Source organism: Rattus norvegicus, chromosome 3 (assembly GCF_021556685.1).
Source record: "Rattus norvegicus strain SHRSP/BbbUtx chromosome 3, alternate assembly SHRSP_T2T, whole genome shotgun sequence".
NCBI classification, from domain to species: Eukaryota; Metazoa; Chordata; class Mammalia; order Rodentia; family Muridae; genus Rattus; species Rattus norvegicus.
The window spans coordinates 164,775,888-164,797,491 of record NC_141536.1 but is presented as its reverse complement, the minus strand read 5'-3'; the positions used below and the strand labels follow the sequence as shown (position 1 = coordinate 164,797,491).

General features: G+C 39.5%; 1 protein-coding gene across 1 annotated transcript in view; it reads right to left on the bottom strand.

Moving 5' to 3' along the window:
• Positions 1–791: 791 nt before the first annotated feature.
• Positions 792–21,604, bottom strand: part of LOC148006598 (uncharacterized) — a 37,053-nt gene continuing 16,240 nt past the window's right edge. The window contains exons 2-4 of the mRNA XM_087655017.1: positions 6,889–7,015; positions 6,623–6,683; positions 792–5,659 (exon numbers count right to left, since the gene is read on the bottom strand). Of these exons, the coding sequence (XP_087511143.1) occupies positions 3,985–5,659; positions 6,623–6,683; positions 6,889–7,015 (1,863 nt within the window). The 3' untranslated portion in view covers positions 792–3,984. The remainder of the gene's footprint in view (positions 5,660–6,622; positions 6,684–6,888; positions 7,016–21,604) is intronic.

The window sequence follows — 21,604 nt, the reverse complement described above, 5'->3', positions numbered from 1 at the left end:
TAGTTCCTGTCTACCACTTTCATTTTCATCTTTCTGTCTCTTATTCTGATCTATAATTTTCTGTGTCTTTAATTCTAGTGTTCCTTCTAGGCTACATTGCCAAGATTTAATTTTCTCTTTCTGTTGTTCATGTTGTTCCATAATTACCTGTATCTTCTGTTCTAAGGCTAGAAATTTGCTATTTAGGGCCCTGTCTTTTGAGAAGATATAGTAGATCAGAAGAATGAATATTACAATACTGGTAAATGATAAAGTGTCTTTTTCCTCAAAATTCACAACTGTCAGACCATTCAAAATATCATTCCATAAGGCCCAAAAGATATTCATTGTGTTTCTCATCTTTAAGTATCAAAAGTTATATATCTCTCTTACATCAAAGTAATACCTGATCTGAAGTCCCTTGTACCTTTTTCTCCCTCTGCTTCAGAATACGTGCAGTCCTCTCGATTCTTCGTAGACCCCTCAGACCCAGTCAATTCCCAATCCACCAGTACTCCTGCCTGGATCTCTATCAGAGGCCTATTCTGGGGTTGAGAGGGAAGTAAACTTTTATCTCAGGTTAGTTGAGTTCTAATGGATTAGTTGGGCGCCATATGTTGTTGTAAAAAATAATAAAAATAAAAAAATAAAAATGAAACGGTAAATGTTTTTCTCTGGGTGTTTTACCCTGCTTGGGTTCCACACCTTAGTGCCCCAGATATCTGCTGGATATCTTGGCGGAAACACAGCCCAGCCACACACTTTCTTACACTGAGACTCTTACATATAAAAACACACCACACAATAATCTTAGATCCAATTGGTAAGATATAATTGCCCACTTAAACATACAAAGCCCGGTACCATCTATCCCTTGCACCTTTTATTTACCAAGTCTCCAGCTTCTCCTTCTCCCACAACGACTCCTTGCTTCTCCTCTCTCTCTCTCTTTACTTTACTCACTCTCCCAAATATATCAACCCTTTCATGCTTTAGTTTCTCTTTCTCTTACAACGACTCCTAGCTTCTCCCCTCTCTCCATCTCCTGTCTCTTCTAACTCTTCTCAGTTCCCCATCCTGTCTCTAAACCGTTCCCTTCTCCTCCTAGCTTCCTTCTCCTCCCATCACACTCTCAACTGTTCCATCCTCTCCCCCTCCTGCTCAGGTTCCACTGGCTCAACTGTCGCCAACTGTCCTCTCTAACCCTATTCTCTGAATCTAATCCCCCTCTTGCTCCTGACTTTTCCCTCTGTCCAAATCTCACGCTCTTGCCTTTATTTAACAAATTCAGAGAAAATTTCAAGGCAAACCACAACAGGCATTCTTCCCTTATTGTTATGGAAGACCAGCTTTAGGCCGTGGTGGTCTGATAGGACGCATGGGATTATTTCTATCTGTCTGTACCTGTTGAGGCCCGTTTTTTGACCAATTATATGGTTTATTGTGGAGAAAGTACCATGAGAAGCTGAGAAGAAGGTATATCCTTTTGCTTTAGGATAGAATGTTCTATAAATATCTGTTAAGTCCATTTGGTTCATGACTTCTCTTAGTCTGTGTACGTCTCTGTTTAATTTCTGTTTCCATGATTTGTCCATTGATGAGAGTGGGGTGTTGAAATCTCCTACTATTATTGTGTGAGGTGCAATGTGTGTTTTGAGTTTTAGTAAGGTTTCTTTTACATATGTAGGTGCCCTTGTATTTGGGGCATAGATATTTAGGATTGAGAGTTCATCTTGGTGGATTTTTCCTTTGATGAATATGAAGTGTCCTTCCTTATCTTTTTTCATGACTTTTAGTTGAAAATTGATTTTATTTGATATTAGAATGGCTACTCCAGCTTGCTTCTTCTGACCATTTGCTTGGAAAGTTGTTTTCCAGCCTTTTACTCTGAGGTAGTGTCTGTCTGTCTCTGAGGTGTGTTTCCTGTAGGCAGCAGAATGCAGGGTCCTCGTTGCATATCCAGTTTGTTAATCTATGTCTTTTTATTGGGGAGTTGAGGCCATTGATGTTGAGAGATATTAAGGAATAGTGATTATTGCTTCCTGTTATATTCATATTTGGATATGAGGTTATGTTTGTGTGCTTTTCTTCTCTTTGTTTTGTTGCCAAGACGATTAGTTTCTTGCTTCTTCTAGGGTATAGCTTGCCTCCTTGTGTTGGGCTTTACCATTTATTATCCTTTGTAGTGCTGGATTTGTAGAAAGATATTGTGTAAATTTGGTTTTGTCATGGAATATCTTGGTTTCTCCATCTATGTTAATTGAGAGTTTTGCAGGATACAGTAACCTGGGCTGGCATTTGTGTTCTCTTAGGGTCTGTATGACATCTGTCCAGGATCTTCTGGCTTTCATAGTTTCTGGCGAAAAGTCTGGTGTGATTCTGATAGGTCTGCCTTTATATGTTACTTGACCTTTTTCCCTTACTGCTTTTAATATTCTTTCTTTGTTTTGTGCGTTTGGTGTTTTGACTATTATGTGACGGGAAGAGTTTATTTTCTGGTCCAATCTATTTGGAGTTCTGTAGGCTTCTTCTATGTTTATGGGTATCTCTTTCTTTAGGTTAGGGAAGTTTTCTTCTATGGTTTTGTTGAAGATATTTACTGGTCCTTTGAGCTGGGAGTCTTCACTCTCTTCTATACCTATCATCCTTAGGTTTGATCTTCTCATTGAGTCCTGCATTTCCTGTATGTTTTGGACCAGTAGCTTTTTCCGCTTTACATTATCTTTGACAGTTGAGTCGATGATTTCTATGAAATCTTCTGCTCCTGAGATTCTCTCTTCCATCTCTTGTATTCTGTTGGTGAAGCTCTTATCTACAACTCCTTGTCTCTTCTTTTGGTTTTCTATATCCAGGGTTGTTTTCATGTGTTCTTTCTTGATTGCTTCTATTTCCACTTTTAATTCCTTCAACTGTTTGATTGTGTTTTCCTGGAATTCTTTCAGGGATTTTTGTGACTCCTCTCTATGGGCTTCTACTTGTTTATTTATGTTTTCCTGGAATTCTTTTAGGGATTTTTGCGATTCCTTTCTGTAGGCTTCTACTTGTTCTCTAAGGGAGTTCTTCACGTCTTTCTTGAAGTCCTCCAGCATCATGATCAAATATGATTTTGAAACTAGATCTTGCTTTTCTGGTCTGTTTGGATATTCCGTGTTTGCCTTCGTGGGAGAATTGGGCTCCGATGATGCCATATAGTCTTGGTTTCTGTTGCTTGGGTTCCTGCACTTGCCTCTCGCCATCAGATTATCTCTAGTGTTACTTTGTTCTGCTATTTCTGACAGTGGTTAGACTGTCCTATAAGCCTGTGTTTCAGGAGTGCTGTAGACCTGTTTTCCTGTTTTCTTTCAGCCAGTTATGGGGACAGAGTGTTCTGCTATGGGCGTGTAGTTTTTCCTATCTACAGGTCTTCAGCTGTTCCTGGGGGTCTGTGTCTTGAGTTCACCAGGCAGTTTGCTTGGAGCAGAAAAGTTGGTCTTACCTGTGGTCCCAAGGCTCAAGTTTCCTCGTGGGGTGTTGCTTATGAGCTCTCCTCGGCGGCAGCAACCAGGAAGATCTGCGCCGCCCTTTCCACGAGCGTCCGTGCACCAGGGTTCCAGATGGCGTTTGGTGTTTTCTTCTGTAATCAGTAACGTATGCAGAGTGCAGTCTCTTCTGGTTTCCCAGGCGTGTCTGCCTCTCTGAAGGTTTAGCTCTCCCTCCCACAGGATTTGGGTGCAGAGAACTGTTTATCCCGTCAGTCCCTTCAGGTTCCGGCGGTCTCTCAGATGTAGCGGACCTGCTGCTCCTGGGCCCTCCTCTGCAGGAACCCAGAAGCTGTATACAGTTTCCTCTTGGGCCAGGGATGTGGACAGGGGTGGGCAGTGTTGGTGGTCTCTCCCGCTCTGCAGCCTCAGGAGTGCCCACCTGACCAGGCGGTGAGGGCTCTTTCCCACGGGGTTTGATCACCACATTTTACAAAGGGTTTGCAACACTGGTTAATTCATAAGGTTTTTCTCAATTATATGTTCTTTAATGTCTTTTGAGATTACTCCTTTGTGCAAAGGCTTTGCCACATTCGTTACACTCATAGGGCTTCTCTTCTCTGTGTGTTCTTATATGTCTTTGGAGAGTCCTGCTGCGTACAAAGGCTTTGCCACATTGGTTACATTCATAGGGTTTCTCTCCTGTGTGTGTTCTTTTATGTTGTTGGAGAGAACTGCTGTCTGCAAAGGCTTTGCCACATTGGTTACATTCGTAGGGTTTCTCTCCTGTATGAGTTCTTACATGTATTTGGAGACGACTTCTCTGTGCAAAGGCTTTGCCACATTGATTACATTCATAGGGTTTTTCTCCTGTGTGTGTTCTTTTATGTTTTTGGAGACTACTCCTGTATGGAAAGGTTTGGCCACATTGGTTACATTCATAGGGTTTCTCTCCAGTGTGTGTTCTTTTATGAATTTGGAGAGTGCTGCTTTGGGCAAAGGCTTTGCCACATTGGTTACATTCATAGGGTTTTTCTCCTGTATGAATTCTTATATGGCTTTGAAGATGACTGCTTTCTGCAAAGGCTTTACAACATTGGTTACATTCATAGGGTTTCTCTCCTGTATGAGTTCTTATATGTATTTGGAGAGTACTGCTTTGTGCAAAGGCTTTGCCACATTGGTTACATTCATAGGGTTTCTCTCCTGTGTGTGTTCTTTTATGACGCTGGAGAGAACTGCGGTCTGCAAAGGCTTTGCCACATTGGTTACATTCATAGGGTTTCTCTCCTGTATGAGTGCTTATATGTCTTTGGAGAATACTCCTGTATGCAAAGGTTTGGCCACATTGGTTACATTCGTAGGGTTTCTCTCCAGTGTGTGTTCTTTTATGATTTTGGAGAGTGCTGCTTTGGGCAAAGGCTTTGCCACATTGGTTACATTCGTAGGGTTTTTCTCCTGTATGTATTCTTATATGGCTTTGGACATGACTGCTTCCTGCAAAGGCTTTACAACATTGGTTACATTCATAGGGTTTCTCTCCTGTATGAGTGCTTATATGTCTTTGGAGAGCAGTGCTTTGTGCAAAGGCTTTGCCACATTGGTTACATTCATAGGGTTTCTCTCCTGTGTGTGTTCTTTTATGATTTTGGAGAGTGCTGCTTTGGGCAAAGGCTTTGCCACATTGGTTACATTCGTAGGGTTTTTCTCCTGTATGAATTCTTATATGTCTTTGGAGATCACTGATTCCTGCAAAGGCTTTACAACATTGGTTACATTCATAGGGTTTCTGAAATGTATGGGTTCTTTTATGTTTTTGTAGACCATGGTTTTGGACAAAGGCTTTACGAGATTGGTTATATTTATAACGTTTTTCTCCATTACATGTCCTTTTATGTCTTTTGAGACTACTCCTTTGTGCAAAGGCTTTACCGTATTGATTACATTCACAGAGTTTCTCTCCTGTGTGAGTTCCTTTATGATTTTTGAGAGCACTGCTTCCTACAAAGTCTTTACAACATTGGTTACATTCAGAAGGTTCTTCTCCATTATGTGTCCTTTTATGTGTTTTGAGATTATTCCTCTGTACAAAAGCTTTACCACATAGGTTACTTTCATAGGGCTTCTCTCCATTATGCCTTTGGGTAGGACTCTGAACTGCAAAGCCATTACCATACTGAATAAAATCAAAGGTTTGCTTTCCAGTAAAACTTCTTTCATACCTGCAAATACAATTGGCACATGTAAATTTTTTCTCACATTGATTATATTCATGAATCTTTTTATATCTATGAATTCGTTTCAAATTTGGTTTAAGAGTAAAAAGCAAAATGATCTTAACATAATATGAGTTCGTTTACATTCAAAGGTGTTGCCTTTTATTATGGGTTGTGTTGAATTTTTGAAGACACATGGAGTAGGAAGAGAACTGATTACATGACTCATATTTATTCCATAATTTTTATTAAGAGTATTAACATATTTGAAGAAAACTCAATGAACTCAGAGCGTTTGTAGCCTGACTGCGAAGATAAATTTTGCTATCTTTGAGGAATACTACAATTGCAACATGTGCCAATGCAAAGAGTAACATTTCTATAACCCTAATCTCATAAAGTGATTCAGCACTTTGAATGTTTACATATTGAAAATCATGGTCAAAAACTAAATATTTATCAACCTTTCCCACATTAAGAAACTCTCCTCAAAGTGGTATATACTTTACATCTTCTAATTGTTCTGGAAAAGAGAGAGGTATGTTGCTTCTTTCAGTATCACTATGCTCTCCTGGCTTCCATTCATAGGGACACATGACATCCATATAAAAAGAAGACTAACACATTATATTCAACACATTACAAAAGAAAACTTCTACATTACATTTACACAATTTCACTTTGTTTTCCTCACAGAAATGTGGTACAGGGTTTAAGGTTTCTCCACAAAAGCATTCTTGAATCTCATAAAATGTCCATATCACTAAATTTAGCCATGATGTTACAGAATAAGGTTCACCACAATTTACTATGTACTACTTGCTTATTAAAAGGGTCTAGACATAAAATGATAACCTAATCAATATGTGCTGCAGTGTGTATTTTACCCTGTTGCATTCTTTAAAATTTGCTGCACACATGAAACTTTCTTGGGAGGTATTATCTTATCATCTTTCACGTGAAAATTACCTTCCATGTCTTCCAGAACTTTTACAATATTCTTCAGTAGTATGGTCTTCCCAAATGTAGCCTAAAAATGGTATCAGAGAAAGTATGTTAAATTATTGGAATTAGGCAACATCTAAGTTACTCTCTTTAGTGAACATTAGAACCATGACTAATTTATTCACTACATTCTTCCTTATTTTTAAGTGAAATTAAAAACAAAAACAAATCTTAAACAAAACCAATTGTGCCTAAATTTTACAAAGTGAATGATAAGTTCATTGAATTACCTATAGCACTGAGATTCCTACAGGTCTCCAGCATTACACATTGGTAGAGACTCTTCTGAGAAGGATTCAGCAATGCCCACTCTTCCTCAGTGAAGTTCACATGCACATCATCATAGGTCAGGACATCCTAAAAGATACAATACATGTGTACACAATACAGCATGATACTGCCTTCCAGCCTCGATTTGCGCCCAAAGGTGGGGCTGTCCCAAAGTCCTCCATACTCAAAACCGGTCTTCAGAGATGGTCTATCAGGAGCACTCTCACTCCTAAGCCCACAGGTGAAACCCCACTTTCTCTCCACTGACTGTCCAAAGGGATATACACCAGAAGCTCACCAGGCATAGGAATTTCTGAGCAACCTGAGATGGGACCCTTCTGGTCTCCATCTGCTCCCAGAGCTGGGGCTGTCCTATTGCTCTCTAGACCAAAAACCATCCCACAGAGAGATGGTATCTTAGGAGTGTTCTCATTGCGACGCACACAGGTGGGAACACACATTTGCTCCACAGTTGTTAAAGGAGAGACAAACTGGGAACATTTCTGGCACTGGAGTGGTGGGGAGGCATGGGAGAGGACAGACCTGATCTTTATCAGAGCCCAGAGCTAAGGGTGTGTCATAGCCCTCCAGACCCAAAATAAGGCCAGAGAGTACTGGTCTCCCAGGAGCATTCCATTCCTAAGATCAGAGGTATATGAGATTCCAGGAGGAACAAGCTAAAGTCAGAAAAAACAAGACCAATTAACATTAGCAATAACTGGATGACAATGGGCAAGCCCAAGAATCGAAGCATCAGAAACCAACACTAATTGTCATCATCACGACAGAGTACCATGGGGTGGTGAGAAGAAGGTATATCCTTTAGTTTTAGGATAGAATGTTCTATAAATATCTGTTAAGTCCATTTGGACCATGATTTCTCTTAGTCTGTCTATGTCTCTGTTTAATTTCTGTTTCAATGATCTGTCCATTGATGAGAGTGCGGTGTTGAAATCTCCTCCTATTATTGTGTGAGGAGCAATGTGTGCTTTGAGCTTTAGTAAGGTTTTTTTTTTTATGTATGTAGTTGCCCTTGTACTTGGAGCATAGATATTTAGGATTGAGAGTTCATCTTGGTGGATTTTTCCTTTGATAAATGAATATGAAGTGTCCGTCCTTATGTTTTTTGATGACTATTAGTTGAAAATCAATTTTATTCGATATTAGAATGGCTACTCCAGCTTTCTTCTTCAGACCATTTGCTTGGAAAGTTGTTTTCCAGCCTTTCATTCTGAGGTAGTGTCTGTCTTTGTCTCTGAGGTGTGTTACCTGTAGGCAGAAGAATGCAGGGTCCTCATCGCATATCCAGTTTGTTAATCTATGTCTTTTTATTGGGGAGTTGAGACCATTGATGTTGAGAGATATTAAGGAATAGTGATTATTGCTTCCTGTTTTATTCATATTTGGCTGTGAGATTATGTTTGTGTGCTTTTCTTCTCTTTGTTTTGCTGCCAAGACAATTAGTTTCTTGCTTTTTCTAGGGTATAGCTTGCCTCTTTTATGTTGGGCTTTACCATTTATTATCCTTTCTAGCGCTGTATTTGTGTCCTATCTTTATTGCTTCTATTTTCATTTTTGACTCCTTCAACTGTTTGATTATGTTTTCCTGGAATTCTTTCAGGGATTTTTGTGACGCCTCTCTATAGGCTTCTACATGCTTATTTATGTTTTCCTGCGTTTCTCTAAGGGAGTTCTTCCTGTCTTTCTTGAAGTCTCCCAGCATCATGATAAAATGTGATTTTATATCTAGATCATGGTTTTCTTGTGTGTTTGGATATTCAGTGTTTGCTTTGGTGGGAGAATTGGGCTCCGAGGATGCTATGTAGTCTTGGTTTCTGTTGCTTGGGCTCCTGCGCTTGCCTCTCGCCATCAGGTTTTCTCTGGTGTTACCTTGTCCTGCTATTTCTGAGAGTGACTAGACCGTCTTATAGCCCTGTGTGTCAGGAGTGCTGTAGATCTGTTTTCCTGTTTTCTTTCAGCCAGTTATGGGAACAGAGTGTTCTGGTTTCGGGCGTGTAGTCTTTCCTGTCTACTGGTCTTCAGCTATTTCTGTGTACCTGTGTCCTGAGTCTACCAGGCAGGTCACTTAGAGAAGAAAAGTTGGTCTTACCTGTGCTCCCGGGGCTCAAGTTGCTCATGGGAGACTGCTTTTGAGGTCTCAGTGAGGGAGGCAAACAGGAGGCTCTGTGCCGCCTTTTCCTGGAGCCCCAGTGCACCGGGTTCCCAGATGGCATTAGGTGTTTTCCTCTGGAGTCAGAAATGTGGGAAGAGTGTAGTCTCTTCTGGCTTCCCAGGCGTGTCTGCGCCTCTGAAGGTTTAGCTCTCCCTCCCACGGGATTTGGGTACAGAGAACTGTTGACCTATTCCCTTCAGGTCCGGGCTGTGTCTGGACTGCAGGGGGGTCTGGACTGCGGGGGGGTCTGGACTGCGAGGGGGTCTCTCGAAGCATCAGAAACAAACACTAATTTCATCATTACAACACAGTTCTCTCACTACAGCAAATAATGGGCATAACAACATACCAGCAAATCAAGATTTGGACTAAAAATCACATCTCATGTCAAGATAGAGGATTTTAAGCAGGACATAAATAACTCCTTTAAAGCAATACAGAACACGTGTAAATAAATAGTTGCCTTAAAGAGGAAACAAAAAAATCCGCTAAGATTTAAAGAATAGCACTAAGAAAGTGGAGAAGAAATTGAACAAAACCATCTAGGATCTAAAAATGTAAATAGGAGCAATAAGGAGACCACAAAGAGAGACAAACCTGAAGATAGTAAACATAGGAAAGAGATCAGGAGTAATAGACGTAAGCATCACCAACAAAATATAAGGTGTTGAAGTGAGAATCTCAGGGGCAGAAGATTCCATAGAAAACACTGATACAATAGTCAAAGAAAATGAAAAAAAAAGTACAAATCTTCTAAGCCAAAACATCCAGGAAATCCAGAACACAACAATGTTGTGAGAAGAGCAAACTTAAGGTTAGTAGTTATAGAGGGTAATAAAGACGCCAAACTTAAAGGGACAGTAAATATCTTCAAAAATTTTCTGAGGTAATCTTCCCTAACTTAACGAAAGAGATGCCCATGAACATAAAAAAAGCCCACAGACTCAAAATAGACTGGACCATAATAAAATTTCCTCCCATCACACACATAAATTAATGTCTGCTTCCTGCTATATGGATTATGTTACAAGATGTGGGATTTGTACTATTGACAGACTCAGCAGTATGAGCACATGAGAAACTTTTGCATCTCAGAAGCTCCTTTTGTAACTAAGAATTGAATGTCTGTGAATCATTCCATCGGCTGGAGTTAATAGAAAGGTAAAAGGATTGTAATGAAATATTTCTAAAAGAACCCTATTAACACTTTTCTACTAATTTCTAAACAATTGAGAAAATCAGTCACACAAAACTGAATGTAGAACATTCAGAAATTCAAGAACTCACCAAACCCCAAGATAGAGAGAATTCTTTGCCCAGACGTGTGGGCACTCCTGAGATTGCAGGGCAGGAGAGACCGCAAACTCTTCCTACCATTGCCCACATCCCAGGCCCAAGAGGAAACTGTATAGGGCCTCTGGGGACAGGAAGATAGGCACAGTCCAGCTGCAGTAAACTGCAGTCCAGACTGTGCCCTGATCTAAAGATACCCGGTCAAACAGCTCCCTGTACCTAAATCCCATGGGAGGGACAGCTAGACCTTCAGAGGGGTAGACATGCCTGGGAAACCAGAGGAGACTACTCTCTGCCCACATTTCTGACTCTAGAGGAATGTGCATAGTCCCATCTGGGAGCCCTGTGCACAGGGATCCTGGAGGAGGTGGAGGGCCTGCTGGCTGCTGACCTATTTGAGAACTGAAACCCAGCCCCGAGGAGCGCCTTCAGACCTGAGACCAGAGATAGGACCAACTTTTCTGCTCCAAATGACCTGCCTGGTGGACTCAGGACACACGCCCACTGGAACAGCTGAAAGCCAGTGGATTGGAAGGACTACACTCATGAAAGCAGAACACTCTGTTACCATAACTGGCTGAAAGAAAACAGGAAAACAGGTCTACAGCACTCCTGACACACAGGCCTATCGGTCCGGTGAAGTCACTCTCAGAATTATCAGAACAATGTAACACCAGAGACAACCTGATGGCGAGAGGCAAGCGAAAGAAGCCAAGCAACAGAAATCAAGAATACATGGCATCAGTGGAGCCCAATTCTCCCACCAAAGCAAACACTGAATATCCAAACAGCAGAAAAGCTAGATCTAGATATAAAATCACATTTGACCGTGATGATGGAGGACTTTAAGAAAGACATAAACAAATCCCTTCAAGGAATGCAGGAAAACACAAATAAACAAGTAGAAGCCTTTAGAGTGGAAAGATAAAAATCCATAAAAGAATTACAGGAAAACACAATCAAACAGGTGAAGGAATTGAAAATGGAAATAGAAAAAGTGAAGAAAGCACAAAGGGAGACAAGCCTGGATATAGAAAACCAAAGGAAGACACAAGGAGTTGTGAATAGAAGCATGAAACAGAACTCAAGAGAAAGAAGAGAGCATTTCAGGAGCAGAAGATTCCATAGAAATCATTGACACAACTGTCAAAAATAATGTAAAAGGGAAAAAGGTACAAAACATACAAGAATCCCAGGATAGAATAAGAAGATCAAACCTAAGGATAAAAGGAATAGAAGAGAGTGAAGACTCCCAACTCAAAGGACCAGTAAATATCTTCAACAAAATCATAGAAGAAAACTTCCCTAGCGTAAAGAAAGAGATGTCCATGAACATACAAGAAGCCTACAGAACTCCAAATAGATTGGACCAGAAAAGAAACTCCTCCCGTCACATAATAGTCAAAACACCAAATGCAGAAAACAAAAAAAGAATATTAAAAGTACTAAGGGAAAAAGGTCAAGTAACGTACAGAGGCAGACCTATCAGAATTACACCAGCCTTCTCACCAGATACTATGAAAGCCAGATATCCCAGACAGATATCATACAGACCCTAAAAGAACAAAAGTGCCAGCCCATGTTACTGTATCCAGCAAAACTCTCAATATAGATGGAGAAACCAAGATATTCCATGTCAAAACCAAACTCACGCAATATCTTTCTACAAATCCAACCATACAAAAGATAATGAATGGTAAAACCCAATACAAGGATGCAAGCTACACCCTAGAAAAAGCAAGAAACTAATCGTCTTGCAACAATACAAAGTGAAGAAAAGCACACAAACATAATCTCACATCCAAATACGAATATAACAGGAAGCAACAATCACTATTCCTTAATATCTCTCAACACCAATGGATTCAATTCCCCAATAAAAAGACACAGACTAACAAACTGGATACGTAATGAGTATCCAGCATTTTGCTGCCTACTGGAAACATGCCTCAGAAACAAAGACAGCACTACCTCTGAGTAAAAGGCTGGAAAACAACTTTCCAAGCAAATGGTCTGAAGAACTAATCTGGAGTAGCCATTCTCATATCAAATAAAATCAATTTTCAAGCAAAAGTCATCAAAAAAGATAAGGAAGGACACTTCATATTCACCAAAGGAAAAATCCACCAAGATGAACTCTCATTTATCAATATCTATGCTCCAAATACAAGGGCACCTACATACATAAAAGAAAGCTTACTAAAGCTCAAATCAAACCTTGTTCCTCACATAATAATACTAGGAGATTTGAACACCCCACTCTCACCAATAGAGAGATCACGGAAATAGAAATTTAACAGAGACATATTCAGACTAAAAGAAGTCATAAACCAAATGGACTTAAACACATATTAATACAACATTCTATCCTATAACAAAAGGTATACCTCCTTCTCACCACCTCATGCTACTTTCTCCAAAATTGACAATATAATCGGGCACAAAACAGGCCTCAACAGATACAGAAAGAGAGGAATAATCCCATGCATCCTATCAAACCACTACTCTTAAAGCTGGTCTTCAATAACAGCCAGGAAAGAACGTTCACATATACATGGAAGTTGAACAATGATCTACTCAATGATAACCTCGTCAAGGAAGAAATAAAGAAAGAAAGGAAAGACTTCTTAGAATTTAATGAAAAAGAAGGTCCAACATAACCAAACTTATGGGACACAATGAAAGCTGTGCTAAGAGGAAAACTCACAGCTCTGAGTGCCTGGAGAAAGAAACAGGAGAGAGCATATGTCAGCAGGTTGACAGCACACCTAAAAGCTCTAGAAGAAAAAGAAGCAAATACACCCAGGAGTAAAAGACAGGAAATAATCAAATCAGAGCTGATATCAACCTAGTAGAAAGAAAAAGGCTATACAAAGAATCAACAGAACCAAAAGATGATTCTTTGAGAAAATAAACAAGATAGATAAACCCATATCCAGACTAACAAGAAGACACAGAGAGTGTGTGCAAATAAACAAAATCAGATAAGAAAATGGGGGCCATAACTACAGAATCAGAGGAAATTCAAAAAAACATCAGATCCGACTACAAAAGCCTATATTCGACAAAACTTGAAAATGTGGAGGAAATGGACAATTTCCTAGACAGATATCAGGCAACAAAGTTAAATCAGGAACTGATAAACTATTTAAACAACCCCATACCTCCTTAAGAAATAGAACCAGTCAATAAAGTCTCCCAACCAAAAAGAGCTCAGTTTCAGATGGGTTCAGTGGAGAATTCTATCAGACCTTCATAGAAGACCTCATACCAAAACTATCCAAACTATTACACAAAATAGAAAAAGACAGAGAGATACCAAATTCCTTCTATGAAGCCACAATTACTCTTATACCTAAATGACACAAAGACCCAACAAGGTAAGAGAACTTCAGACTGATTTCTGTTATGAATATCGGTGTAAAAATTCTCAATGAAATTCTTGCAAAGCAAATCCAAGAGCATATCAGAACAATAATCCATCATGATCAAGCAGGCTTCATCCCAGATACGTAGGGATGGTTTAACATACGGAATACCATCAACATAATGCACCATATAAACAAACTATAAGATAAAAACCACATAATAGTTTCATCAGATGTTGAGAAAGCATTTGACAAAATTCAACACCCCTTCATTATCAAAGTCCTGGAAAGAACAGGAATTTAAGGCACATAACGAAACATAGTAAAAGAAGTGCAGGCCAACAGGAGCCGGATGTAGATTTCTCCTGAGAGACACAGCCAGAATACAGCAAATACAGAGGCAAATGCCAGCAGCAAACCACTGAACTGAGAACGGGACCCCCATTGAAGGAATCAGAGAAAGAACTGGAAGAGCTTGAAGGAGCTCGAGACCCCTTATGAACAACAATGCCAAGCAACCAGAGCTTCCAGGGACTAAGCCACTACCTAAAGACTATACATGGACTGACCCTGGACTCTGACCTCATAGGTAGCAATGAATATCCTAGTAAGAGCACCAGTGGAAGGGGAAGCCCTTGGTCCTGCTAAGACTGAACCCCCAGTGAACTAGATTGTTGGGGGGAGGGCGGCAATGGGGGGAGGATGGGGAGGGGAACAAGAAGGGGAGGGGGAGGGATTAGGGGGATGTTTGCCCGGAAACTGGGAAAGGGAATAACACTCGAAATGTAAATAAGAAATACTCAAGTTAATAAAAAAAAAGTTAAAAAAAAAAGCCTGAGCTACAGACATGTTGTTCAAAAAAAGAAGATATAAATTCTCTTTAGAAGAAAGAATGAAATTCTTTTTTTTATCTTTATTAACATGAGTAGTTCTTATTTACATTTCAATTGTTATTCCCTTTTCTGGGTTCCGGGCCAACATCCCCCTAACCCCTCCCGTCCCCTTATATATTGATGTTCCCCTCCCCATTCTCCCCCCATTATGGCCCTCCCCACAACAATCATGTTCATCTGGGGGTTCAGTCTTGGCAGGACCAAGGCCTTCCCCTTCCACTGGTGCTCTTACTAGGCTAAAGAAGGAAATTCTTAATTCCTGGGATACATTGGAGAATAGAAACAAGTACAGGAATATAGCATCTGTGTATAAATAATGAAATTTATAAAGCAATAACCAAAATTGACTTTATGCAAAGATAAATACAAGTGACTTTGAAAAACAGCAGGTCCTTCTTCATAGAAGGAATGGCATTAATAAGATAGTTTTTATCCTTGTCTCTATGTGAAATGTTAACTGCTGAGATCTATATCATGACACACCAAGCTACAGATGATGGCATGTGCTATACAATTTGGGGATGATTTAAGTTTGTAAACAAAGATTGCACATATCTCTACATTACAGATCCTAAAATAGGAATTTATCATCCACTGTCTCAAGCTCATCTTCCAAAATTAAATATCCACCAATCTACTTTTTTAATTTCATGTATTATTTAGTATGTGATGTGAAATTACAAATTTTTCACCCTGCCTGAATCAGGTACTTCTCCAGAATGGCGACTGCTATAGTAGACTCCCTTCAACTTTGGTCGTTGATCTAGCTATTTCCCGCCCTTTTTCATCTGACAGTGAACAGAGTACACAATTCCCCTGGTTCTCATGCGAAGGTAGAAGAAATGGACTGTTCATTATATGACTCAAATGAGCAAGTATAAAACACCATTTTGCTTCATCCCTTTAACTCAAGAATTTAGGCATTTCCAGCAAAAGAATGCAAGGTCATTGCCCTGGGGAGCAACTGACCAAGATCAAGGCACACCAAACTGGAGCACACATACAATAAAGTATTTATTAAAATAAAGCTCACTTCTTTTATATTATCTAGCATCTCTAGATAATCTCCTTTTTCTTGAAGATGAAGTACCAAGTCCTGTGTACTGGGAATCTGTAGAACCATAGAACATCAAAAAATATGCACCCATCCATAACAATCATGATAAACTGTAAGATACACAGTTAGTTCCTGATTACCATATTTATAGACTTCTATGGTATATATGAAAATGCTGTTTGGGTACATATGAATTATTTAATCAGTGTTACATTCTTTTTAAACATTTTAACTTTAACATAGTTAAAATGTGTTGACAAAACAGGACACATAGAAGTGTTTCTTCTATGTTATAACTCGTATTCTGTAGGCTGACACATAAAAATGAAGAGGCGAAAGTTTGCCTTGACTAATGACTGACATCCAACCAAGTATATACAATAAATCACAATATCTGAAGGAAATTTTTAATACTTCTGTTGTCACATCACATGAGAACGTACACCCCTCTAAAGCCATGGGTAAAATAAATTGTTATTTAAGTTGTGTTAGACACTGTTTTTTATCATATCAACAGAAAAGGCAGTAATACACATCCAAAATGTTTTATACCTGGTTGAGAAATTTTATGTAATTGAAGGGAAATATTATTACAATTTTAAGAAAGTAGGAGGACGATCATATCTTACAGCTTCAAAAGATTATGAATATAATGTTTCCCCTGAAAACTAATCTTCTGTAACAGAATGTCATAGATTCCCTTCAGTGTCCTTTTAGACTAATGAGATTAATAATACACTGAATATTTTATTCTTGTATAAAGAATTCTTAAGCTGCAAAACACTACCCCACTGACTATAACTATGGATTTATCTAGAGGATGACTTTTCTGATGATTTTTCAGAATAATGCTGTATGCAATGATTTACCAAATGCTTCTTGATAGGAATCCAGTCCAGTAAGTGTCATGTATTTGTGGATAACTGTGCCTTTTACTCATTAATTACATTGGTAGGGTTGCTCTCCAATGTGGTTATTTTCTTTTTTTTTTTCCTTTTCTTTTTTTCCGAGCTGGGGACTGAACCCAGGGCCTTGAGCTAAATCCCCAACCCCAGTTATTTTCTTATTTATTGAAAAATTCCTGATAAGCAAATATTGGGTGTAATGGAATTTGGTTAATACCCGCTTCTCCCTGGCAACAGCTGTACAAGTTTTCCAATCAGAACCAGCTGAGGATAGGCATTCTCAGTGTCTCAAATGCAGAAATCTTGTGCCATTTTGGGACTTATTTAACACAAGCAGCATTGGAACCAATCCACATTTCTCTCATTTTGTCCATTAAATAGGCCTTTTATCTCAGACATACATTGAAGATTGTTGTAATACTTATATCTATAAGGTCTGATGTACACTAACCACATCCAGTTCATCAGTTTTGTCAATAGAGTTGGGACACTATTCTGGCATCTATCCTCGCTTAAAGAGTTTACAATTTTATGCCTGAATTTTGTTTTTATATTAATTTGCATTACCTTGTGAAAATCCATCCTTGCAAATCTACATCATCTTACTTCAGTGTCTGCTCTACACTGTTCCACCTTACCCACTCCTATGGATATTTTTGTTCCCCTTTTTAAGAAGTAGTGTAGCATCCCGACTTAGGTTATCCTTCTTCTAGAGTTTCATGTGGTTCATGGATTGCATCTTGAGGTATTTGAGCTTAGGGACGAATATCCACTTATCATTGAGTGCATACGATATGTTTCTTTTTCTGTGATTGGGCTACCTCTTTCAGGTTGCTATTTTCTAGTTCATTCCATTTGCCTATGAATTTCATGAAATCATTGTTTTTAACAGCTGAGGAGTACTCCACTGTGTAGATGCACCTTATTTTCTGTTTCCATTCCTCTGTTCAAGTGCATCTGGGTTCTTTCCAGCTTCTGGCTCTTATAATTAAGGCTGCTGTGAACATAGTGTTGCATGTGTTTTTGTTGTATGTTCGAACACTTTTGGGTATATGCCCAGGAGAGGTATAGCTTTGTCCTCAGGTAGTGCAATGTCCAATTTTCTGAGGAACCTACAGACTGATTTCCTGAGAGGTTGTACCAGTTTGCAAGCCTACCAACAATGGAGAAGTGTTTGAGCTAATTTTATACCCAGCTATTTTGTTGAAGTTTTTTTTATCAGGCTTAGTAGTTCTCTTGTGGAACTTTTGGGGTCACTTAAGTATATTATAATATTATCTGCAAATAGTGATATTTAAACATTTTCCTTTCCAATTTGTATTCATTTGAAGTCTTTTTGTTTTCTGATTGCACTGGCTATGACTTTGCGAACAATATTGAATAAGTAGGGAGAGATTAGAGAGCTTTGTATAGTCCTTGGGTTTAGTGTGATCATGTGTTTTTTATCTTTGAGTTTGTTTCTATAGTGGATTATGTTCATGGATTTCCATATTTTGAACCATTGCTGCATACCTGGGATGAAGCCTACTTGATCATGGAGGATGACGGTTTTGATGTGTTCTTGGATTCGGTTTGCAAGAATTGTATTGAGTACTTTTGCATCAATATTCATAGGGGAAATTGGTCTGAAATTCTCTTTCTTTGTTGGGTCTTTGTGTGGTTTAAGTACAAGAGTAATTGTGGCTTCATGGAAGTAATTTGGTTGTGCTCGTCTGTTTCCATTTTGTGAAATAGTTTGGACAGTATTGTCCATTTCCACCAGATTTTCAAGTTTTTTTGAATGTAGGCTTTGTAGAAGGATCAGATGACTTTTTTGAATTTTCACAGATTCTGTACTTATGACTCTCTTTTCATTTCTGATTTTCATAATTTGCACATGCTCTCTGTACCCTCTGGTTATTCTGGCTAAGGGTTTATCTATCCTGTTGGGGGGATTGCCAGACCCACAGAACTGAGGACACTCCAGAGAAATCAGTGGAGACTACTCTCTGCCCACATTGCCAAACCAAAAGGAAAATGCCTAGTGCCACCAGTGTCCCCTTCACACAGTGACCTCGGAGCAATCAGGGGTAGGACCCTTCAGGTTATTGCCCTTGCTGAGACCTGAAAGCCAGACGCCAGGACTGCCTACATGCCTCAATGTAGAGGTAAGACCACCTTTTCTACAAGTGACCTGCCTGGTTGACTAAGTACACAGAAAGGCAGAAGTGCTCTGGAACAGGACACTTCTGGTTTCTGGCTGTGTCTGGAAATGCTCTGATCCCATTCAACTGCTCCCTGCTCCCAATCCTTTGGGAGATAGAGCTGAACACCCAGAAGTGCAGATAATCTTGAGACTGCAGGACAGATTGCCACTTCTGCCCACCTCTACAATATTTCTGGCCCACAAGGAAACTGCATAATACCTCTGGACAGCAGAATATAGGAGCAGTCAGGTGTGTGAACCCACAGTCCTGGTCTCCATCTGGAACTGAACTGAAGTGGTCAAAGAGCTCCACACACACAAAACTCGTGAGGGGTGGCGACGGAGCTGGACCCTCAGAATTGTGGACACTCCTAAGAAATCAGAGGAGACTACTCTGTGCCAAAATTTCCGAGGATATTTCCGAGGAAATCAGAGGAAAATACCTAGTGCCATCTGTGCCACTGCACCCAGGGAATTAAGAGAATCAGGGTCAGGACATATTCAGTTCCTGTCCTCTCAGGGGGTTGATAGCCAAACTCTACAGATGCATCTAAGGACAACCCTATAAGGAATCTGCAAACTACCTGTCACTATTGTTCATGTGTGAAAGGCATAGCCAGAGTTACTAATAAGCTTGTACAACTCATTTGGGTCCCAGGACAGTAGTAGCTCCTCTACTGGGGGAATCACAGAGCAAATGACTCAAACATCTGAGTCCTCCAAGCTCTGCAGTTCCATCATGAGTACAGACAGAGCCCCAGTCCATGACGTTGGCATTTAATAGAATGTTCCAGTCTCCCAGAGCACTTATTACCCTTTTCACTGGCACAGTGTGCATTCTTTGCACATTCAATTATACGTGCACTGAATAAAATAAAAGATATCACTGCTCCTAGGCATGTTGGATTAGAGAGTTTACTATACACAAAAGAGAGAACACAGATAGATCTTTTAGTTTCTGGGACAACCAAGAATAGACATGACCTTGAAACTTGTGGAGAGTGGAAGGAGGGGAGAGGCAAGTACCAGACAAAGAGGTTAGAATAATAATCATAAATGAGAAAGCCCAGTTATCAAATGGTTGGAAATGTAAGGGAGAGAATGACATCCCTACTCTTGAGCTAGAGGATGAGGTATGCCAGCAATATGTTGTGACAGGTAGGGACTGAGTTCTGATGAGAAAATCAGAAAGCCAGGTTTGCTTTGTTTTGATCAATAATTCCCTTCTACTGCAGCAACTATTCCCAGGCTTTCAGACTTAACCCCAGAAAGAAAGTAAAAGAAAGAAATGATTTAATTTTACTCTCAAAATTTTTTTTAAAACTTAAAACAGACTGTATGGTCCAATATTTTTCAGGGACTAAGTATGTACTAGAACACACCAACTATTGTAATTTTTCTCTTATATTCTGTATTTTCAAAGAGAAGATATAATTATTCTGTTAGACTCAGCCACACCAGTTTGTCTAGATCTATTTTTGAACTAGGGAAAACACAGAAATTTGGTTTCTATATATCAGTTCAGTTCCTCATTCAGGATCATCATTGGTCTGCTCTGTACAATGCCCCAAGGTGGCCAGTATGGAAATTTACTGATTTTCTAAAATGGATTTCTTGCCTACTCATGGTTAATGCCAACAACTACCAGAGCATAATGGTTTCACCTTCCTTCTTCCTCCCCTTTTTCTGGGCTGTGATTATACCTGATTGAAAGTTGGTCAGTGAATTCAGTTCTTACACAGCTTCCTCTTAATTCATACTCCCATCAATCCTAATATAGGGACGTAGAACTACACTCATTCACATGGTCTTTTTCTCCTTATTGTCCAGACAGAGCGCAGCTTGAAAGGAATTGCATGACAGTCCTCTGACCACTGGTCAGCAGAGACAGGATTAGGTGTTCAAATCAATCTCGATTATGATATTAGGAAAGCCTGAGCTGATATCCTAAATCCTATTTAAATTGGGAAGATACATTGTAATGATTATACCAAGAATCTCCTCTTTCAAGTTTGTAAGTTGTGTACACAATTCTCATCACATATTCTCTGTCTTGTAATGCTGATCAAGGAATCCTGAATAAGTGATTGGGCAGAAACAGAGACCAGGATGGGAATTCCAGTAGGAAGAGGAAGGAGAGGTGGGGAGCAGATGTGCTGTGTGGACAAATGAAATTGATATATGAAAACATGGTCAGAAGAGTCAAGCCAATAATTTTAAATAAGTACCACAGGATAGGGTTTGGAGTTAGCCAGGTCAGCATAGGAGGTCAGCATAGGTCCTTTGATTGCTTAATCACAGGAGAAGCATGGGACTGGAATTACAGCAAAACCATTTGTATGGATGGAACATTAATTTTTGGCAACAATATAAATTATTGTTAGCTCTAACTTAGCCCACCAGCCATTTTTTAATTCAAAATTATTTTATCCTTCTTAATGGATGTGTGCTACATCAGTTGTTCCATTTATTCCTAGGACCATCATGTCCCAAAACTTTTCCCATCAATTTCTGATTACTTTTAACTATGTATGAAAAAGTATGTTCACATACATGAATAAAGCATGATGAGTCCATTTCAGTTGATGTGTGCATATGGTTTCAGGACTGACCAAACTGCACTGATTGCACTGAATGGCCACAGAGGGAAGTCAGGTTTTTCTGAGTCTAATTTTCCCACCTGCAGGAGAGTTCAACTCTTTATTGAGCACCAATTTATTTATTTATTGAGCGGTTCAAAAAAAAATTCTCTATGTAGTTCATGCCATGCAGATAATAAACCCAGCCTTTTATTTTACATAT